Source organism: Mus pahari, chromosome 20 (genome assembly GCF_900095145.1).
Source record: "Mus pahari chromosome 20, PAHARI_EIJ_v1.1, whole genome shotgun sequence".
NCBI lineage: Eukaryota > Metazoa > Chordata > Mammalia > Rodentia > Muridae > Mus > Mus pahari.
The window spans coordinates 9,513,372-9,520,781 of record NC_034609.1 but is presented as its reverse complement, the minus strand read 5'-3'; the positions used below and the strand labels follow the sequence as shown (position 1 = coordinate 9,520,781).

The 7,410-nt window shown below is 48.9% G+C and overlaps 1 protein-coding gene across 10 annotated transcripts in view; it reads right to left on the bottom strand.

Annotated features, from left to right (window-relative positions):
* Nucleotides 1-2,898, bottom strand: part of Tnpo2 (transportin 2) — a 20,836-nt gene extending 17,938 nt beyond the window's left edge. Inside the window, exons 1-2 of one of the 10 annotated variants that reach the window (XM_029532364.1) lie at nucleotides 2,718-2,898; nucleotides 1,224-1,378 (exon numbers count right to left, since the gene is read on the bottom strand). In XM_029532364.1, coding sequence (XP_029388224.1) covers nucleotides 1,224-1,322 — 99 coding nt within the window. In that variant the 5' untranslated portion in view covers nucleotides 1,323-1,378; nucleotides 2,718-2,898. Of the gene's footprint in view, nucleotides 1-1,223; nucleotides 2,375-2,403; nucleotides 2,528-2,717 lie in introns of those variants that run through there. The other 9 variants (XM_021220617.2, XM_021220618.2, XM_021220620.2 and 6 more) reach the window with 9 other exon arrangements.
* Nucleotides 2,899-7,410: the final 4,512 nt, after the last annotated feature.

The window sequence follows — 7,410 nt, the reverse complement described above, 5'->3', positions numbered from 1 at the left end:
AAAAAAAAAAAAAAAAAAAAAAAAAAAAAAAAGAAAGAAAGAAAGAAAGAAAGAAAGAAAGAAAAATTAAAAATAAAAGAAAGAACAAGAAAAACCAGCCAAGGTGTCTACTCAGTGGTAAAATAGGCATCTAGCACGTGTGAGGCTGGACCACGGAGTCTCCAGCGCCACTAAGAGAAAACTAGAGTGAATGACTGAGTTCCAGGAGCAGGACTTAGGGGTGCAGCTCAAGAATAAAGCAAGTGGCTAGCATGCTCTAGGCTCGTATGTTCCAATCTCAACCCCACAGGAAAAGGTGGTGGACTAGTCCCATTTTCAAGTGAAATTTGATATTGCTTCAAACATTCAATTTTTTCATTTGAGATAAAGAGTTTTCATAAGACCAGGTTATTCCTAAACTCCGAGATTCACCAGCCTCTGCCTCCTGAACACTGTGATTAAAGGTGGATGCTTCCATGATCATATATCATTTAAAATTCTCAACTTACTCTGATTTGCTTCTCTGATGCTGTGATAAAACACTGAGGGTTTGTTTTAACTCATCATTGGGAAGTCCCAAGATAGGAACTCCAGGAATATAACTGAAGAAGAAACCTCTGCACAAAGCTGCTTACTGGTTCCTTCCCTAACACACATCCACCATCCTTTCTTATACAGCCTAGCATCAATTATTAATCATTAAAATTCCCCACAGCCATGCCCACAGGCCAATCTGATTGAGATAATTCTTCAATTGAAGGCCCCTCTTCATAGGTGTATCAAATTAATAACAAAACTAATCAGTGTATACATATATATATATATATATAAAGAGCTCTTAGGAAAAAAGTTTTCAACTACAAAAACACTCATGTTGGGACTCCAACGTCCCTACTCATCTACCCTCATTCTGACAAGGTAGACTACTAAAATCTGCGATGGCTGGGCTTCTCACTCTGGTTCCTAGGTTAGGCAGTTTCCCAGTTTAAGCCTCCAGGTTCCCATCTGTTAAAGGAAAGTTACCAACACTCAGCTTAACAGTTAAAGGATTAAGTACTTCGTGAAGATCAGACATCCCCATCATTTTCTCCACTCCAGAAATGGAAGCAAGATCTAAACCTTTAATTCATGTTCTCTCACAGCAGAAAGAGTCTGGGAATCAAGAAGTAGTCCCTCCCTCTCTGGCCTTCACGAGGTGCAGACATCTGCCCTGTTCCGTGAGCCCCGGAAGGAAAGAAGGATACATCCTGCACAATGCGCTGAGTAGCTGTGTTGGGCGACTGCGAGTCTTTGAGAAGCTGCAAGACCTGCTGCAGGCCCTGCTCGTCTGGCTGCCACTCCATGGCGCAAGGCGAACTGCAGGGGTAGGAGCCTGGATCAGCGCTGGGTCGCTGGAGTTCTGTGTGAGACCCAAGTTGAGTCCCCGAGGCAGAGGCGGCTGCATGCAGACGCAAGCGCTCTCCGCGGAGAAGCGGAGGCCTCCAATCCGCGCCTGTCCAAGTGCGGGGTCCCCGCCAGCTAAGCCATCCTCGGCCACGCAGTCGCGGGCTCGGGAGTGCGAGTGGGGGGAATATAAAAGCGGGCAATCAGGACCAGCGGCGGGGGCGCGAAGGATCCACATCGAGCCTAACGAGGAACCCTCTTTCCAAAGCGATCCATGCCACCGCCGCCCCCGGTTACGGGCCTCACGGCTTCCGCCTCCCTCGAGGGCGAGGGGCCCCGCCCCAGCGGTCTTTCAGGTGAAGGCTCAGTCCACGAGGATTCCCTTCCCCAAAATCCAGCCTTCCAGCTCCACTAGATGCCAGCCGCCTCCTAGATTCCTGAGCTCCTCTAGGTCCCTAAGCGCCCAGATCTTGCTCATCCCTGCTCCCTCTTCTAAACCGGCTCTACAAGCTCAGTAGACGCCACATGTCCCCCTTTCTGACCTAGACGCGGCCCTGTGACTCTCCTTAACCAGAATACAAGCAATACCCGATAGGTTTCCAATGTCTCTTTGAATGAGAGCCAGTCAAAATCACCCAACCCACGTTCAAAGCCCCCAATGCCCGCTGCCTGCCCCCAATCAGATCTGGCCAAGCTTTTCTAGCTCTTACCCTCCGCCCCAGTCAGCAGGAATTAATGCTGACGGACCTCTGGCAGCTCCCCCAATCAAATTCCCCTAAGCCCCCGACCACTTCACGTCGGAGACCCCATCCGTCCAATCCCTGCAGCTTCCCTTACAGAGTCCCGCACAAACACCCGCCCGGTGCGCTACCCTCAACGGATCCCACCACCGCCTCGCAGTCAGACTCAGCAAAGCCCTCCGGGCTTAAGTCTGACGCCCCTCCGTATTAGGACTAAACAACCTTCCCCTCTCAACTTTCAAGGCTGTCTCCCCCAAATCAGACCCAACCAAGCCCCGCCGAAACAGATCCCCACACACACCCGATCCACGCGACGTCCCCCGACGATTCCCCCAATCAGCGCCCCTCCAGCCCGACCCCAGCCGCCCCACTGGCCCGCATCTCGTGGCACCCGAACCTGCCCGGGCGCCGAGGCCCCACCCCTTGAGATCAGATCAGCTCCCCCTCCCCCGCCCGGCCCGTTCTGCCGGCCTCGAGAGCTGGCCCAACCCGGTACCCCGCCTCTCAGCCGGGCGCGACCCCGACGCCTGGGCGGCGCGCGGCGCAGGCCCAGAACCCAGCGAGGTTCGAAGCGAGCTGAAGCCAAGGGGTCCCGGCCGAGCGAGGCCCACCTACCAGGCCCCGGGAGGCAGCGGCGGCGCCTAAGTGCTGCAGCTTCTCCAGAGGCTCGCGCGGAAGGAGGGAGCCAGAAGCAGGGAATTAAAAAAAAAATAAAATAAAATAAACGCGGCCGAAATGAACAGTTTCGGCTTCCGTACGCCGTTCAAACTGGCCTAACAAAGCCAATCGGAGAGCGAAGCACTTAAACGTGATCGGGCACAGAGCGGCCCTGGCCAAATTAAGTCACGTGAGACAATAAGCACCGCCTCTAGGCCGCTCTAGCCATTAAGTCCTCCCAGCGTCTCGTTTCCTTTTTCTTACTGCAGCTTTCTTCTTTCTTCCTTTAATGTATATTGGTATTTTGCCTGAACCATGTGCGCGCAGTGCCGTGGGGACCAGACGATTGCACTGGATGCCTGTGAAGCTGGTGGTGGTGAACCATGTGGATTCTGAAATCAAACCCGGGTCCTCTTGAGAGCCCACAGTACTCTTCACTGGGCCCCAGCCCCACTGAGTTGCAGATTTTGCTGGAGCTAGAAATTTAGTAGTGCATGGGTGCTCTCGGTGTGTAATGGACTTAGGAATCCTTCAACCACAGCTAACCGTGTCCTTACTACAACTCCCTAAAATTTAAACTGTTCGCAGTCCGGCGTGCCTCAGAACTGGATGGGGAGGGAGGGAGGACAGGGATAGGGAATAAGGCAACAGTATACCCCTAGGTACCAGGAAAGCCTAGGCTACATCACAAAACCCTTTGATCAAAAATAAGTTAAAATGAAGCCGGGCAGTAGTGGCGCACCCCTTTAACCCCGGCACTCCCTGGTCTACGGAGCTAGTTCCAGGACAGCCAAGGCTACACAGAGAAACAGGGGGAGGGGGTTAACATGTAACTTTCTCTTTCGCTCCTCTAAACAGCACTACACCGACGTAAAGAGCAGGGCAGGCAGCTTAGGGTGCTGGATTTTACTAGAGCAACTGTCCTGTTATTGTTCAATGCTGTTTAACACTTTTACCTGGGACTGAAAATAACACGTCGCTATTTTTTGGGTTTTTTTGTTTTTTTTTGTTTTTTTTTTGAGACAGGTTTTCTCTCTGTAGCTCTGGCTGTCCTGGAACTCACTCTGTGGACCAGGCTGGCCTCGAACACAGAAATCTGCCAGCCTCTGCCTCCCAAGTGCTGGGATTTAAGGCGTGCGCCACCACCGCCCGGCTTTTTTTTTTTTTTTTTTTTTAATTTGTTTGTTTTGCCTGCATCACGTTTCTGTCGAGTGACAGAGAGAGTCAGGTATTGACTCCTGGAACTAGAGCTACAAGACAGTTGTGAGCTGTATGTACATTTGCTAGCACTCGAAACCACAGGGTCCTGTAGCAAAGCGACAAGTGCTCTTAATCGCTGAGTCAACGTATTCAGCCCCTTGCTATAACTTATAAAATAAAATAAGGCAGCTTAATAATCCCCTAACCTACCTTAAAAGTGAGATGAGAGTCCTTGTCCAGAGCATTTAGGCAAGAGCCAGGTCATGAATGCTTCTGCCGTTTGGAGTCAACAGTTTTTCCTTTTCAGTCGTAAAACATTATAGAATTGGAGACCTTTCCTCTAACCCCCTTCCCGTCTCCATCCCCTCCTAGTCCTGCCGCTGATATGGGACTCGCTCTTCAGCCACACCTCCATCTCAGTGGATTTAACATAATTTGCTCCGTTTGAGATGATCCATCCAAATTAAGCTTCTTGACCATAAGCGTATTATTTGAGTAATAATTATTCAAATCATAAATCACTTGAAAATGTGGCTTTAAGCACAGCTCAGTTGACAGCAGGTTCCTTGTCTTCTCGCTCTGCTTAAACCAATAGTTACTAAAGTAACCATGATTCGAATCCCAAAGTACAACCGAGGCCTTTGATTGGTTTTGCTGTGGTTTCTTTGTTTTGACCTTCAGGTGAGGGACAGGTATACAGGAATGCCTCAACTTGAAAACAACTTAGCCCACTCCCCCATTGGCACAATCACTCCCAGCAACGGTCAGTCATGAAAAAGCAAGAATTGAAGCCCCTATTGCAAAGCTCTGTTGAGAAAATCAAGGGAAACCTCCGCAACAGCCAGCGACTCAATATAAACACAAACCCTTTAACCGCACGTGCGGATAGCCACCCTACGCATGCGCAGAGCTATCTCACTACTCACGCACCCTTGAGGCTTCAAACTACAAATCCCAAGATGCCCCGTACCTAAAACTCAATTTTTATTCGTGAAGATGGGCTGGTCTGAGTTCTTGCAAGTTGGCTATTAAACTGGAGATTGAAGAGTCGGAAGGTTCACAGTAGTTTTTGTTTGGCTTTTTTCTTGGAGGGAGGTGCAGGCGTGGTTTGTTGTTTTTTTGTTTTTTACTCAAGGGAGGGTTTTGACTCTAGGTAGAAGCCATGTGGGTTATGAAATGCAGACCATTAATGATTTATTTTTTAAAAGGTGTTTGTATTCAAATGCTTTGAGTGGCAACTTGCAGAGCTGATTCTCACTGTGGGCCCTAGGTGATGTGTTTGCACAAAGACAAAGAGAAGGGAGGTACTATGGAGGGGTAGTGAGGTATGGGAGAAGGGGATGTCTCAGTCGGCCCATGCAGAGGCATCCCTTACCCCTGAGGGACCAGCCACATGAGGGTAACACAGGGATTGATTTTTCTGAGGCAAGGTCTACCTCCATAACCCAGGCTGGCCTCCTCCACCTTGTAGTCTTCCTGCCTCCATTAGCCTCCTGATGGCATACACACTAGTGTGACTGCTACAGAGTTTAGTTGTCTTTCCTTTCTCCATAAGAGATTTTGAATCAGAAGTTTCCCTGCTTGTTTTTGGTTGTTTTGATGAGGTGTCTTCCTGTACTGCCCATGTTTGTCTTCTTCTTCTTTTTTTTTTTTATCATTCCATTCACTTAAATCTCAAATGTTATTCCACTTCCCGGTTACCCTGCCACTAACCCCACCCCAGCTCCACCCTCCCCTTTGCCTGTATGAGTGCTCCCCCCACCCAACCACCCACTGGTGGGTCAAACCTCCCCTGACCAAGGGCCTGGCCTCCCTCCTGTTGCTGTCCAGCAAGGCCATCCGTCCTCTGCTACATTTGTATCTGGAGGCCATGGATCCCTCCAGGTACACTCCTTGGTTCTTAAAACCATCCACCCATCCACCTCAGCCCCCTGAATAACCACAGTTGAGCATCACTATGCTGGGTTCTCCCTTCCCTCCTTGAATATTCCCTGCCATGAAGTTTCCAAACAGTATTTTCCTATGCAATTCTCACAGTGACCCTATACATTTACTTGATTTCAACTAAAAGCATTCAACTCATGCCCAACTTCCAATCTGATGAGAGAGCATACGCGCTTAATTTACAGTAGTCTCCCTGCCTGAGTATCTATCACGAACACTTTTGATTTACAGCGTGTAGCTCATGGTGTCTGGTAGCCACCCAACATGCATGAGGACTTGCATTCCACCTCAGCTATTCAGAGGGAGTGTCCAGGGAAGGTTGAAAAGATGGCTCAACAGATTAAGTAAGGCACCAGGCACCAAGCCAAACAACCTGAGTCCCATCCAACAAGGTGGAAGAGAACTGACTTGAGGCAAGTCTTGTGACCTCCACATGCCACAGCAAATATGTGTGCAACATGCGCGCGCACACACACACACACACACACACACACACACACACGAAACTTTAAAAAACACGATACAAGGGCTGGAAAGACATCTCATATACTTCTCTTGCAAAAGACCTAATCTATCAGACTTCCATATCAGGCAACAAGAAACCTACCTGTAACAACAGCTCCTGGGGAACCAAACCCAGGTCCTCTACAAGAACAGCAAGTGCTTGAAAACCAGCGAGCCATCTCTCCAGCTCCAGTCTAATTTTTAAACAAGGCCTCCAAAATGTAGGTCAAGGTTAGTGTACTTGACAGCATGCACTAGAAACTAGGCTCCATCTCCAGAACTGTAGAACACAGCCTGTAAACATAAGCTGACTCCTCTCAGGAAACCAATGAAAGCAGTTTTAATCACAGGGTTACAGTCAAATGTCTTCTGTTGTTTTGCAGTGCTGAAGATCATATGGGGAACATCTCAAATGCCAGGCAAATGCCCCCATCACTGAGCTACAGTGTAAGCCCTGGCTCATCTTGAATCAGACAATGCTTCCCCAGCATTAAAAATGGCTAAATAAAGTCCAGTGTGCTGGTACACACCTCTAATCCCAGCTTTTGAGAGGCAGAGGCTGACGATCTCTGTAAATTGAAGGCCAACCTGATCTACATAGTAAGTTCTAGAACCGCCAGGGCTACACAGAAAAAAAAATCCATCTCAAAAGTCCAAAAATAAGTAGACAAAAGACCTGAACCATAAAAAACAGCTGAGAAATGGGTCAGAGAGATGGCTCGGTGGTTAAGAGCACTTAATGTTCTTCCAGAAGACCGGAGTTCAATTCCTAGCTCTTGTCTAGTGGCTTGACAACTAGCTCCAGGGAATTACACACACACAGCATCTGCACACATATAGCAAATAGAGATAAATGAAAAACCTTACTTTTTAAAAAGGTAAGTGACAACTGGGCGTGGTGGCGCACACCTTTAATCCCAGCACTCGGGAGGCAGAGGCAGGCAGATTTCTGAGTTCGAGGCCAACCTGGTCTACAAAGTGAGTTCCAGGACAGCCAGGGCTA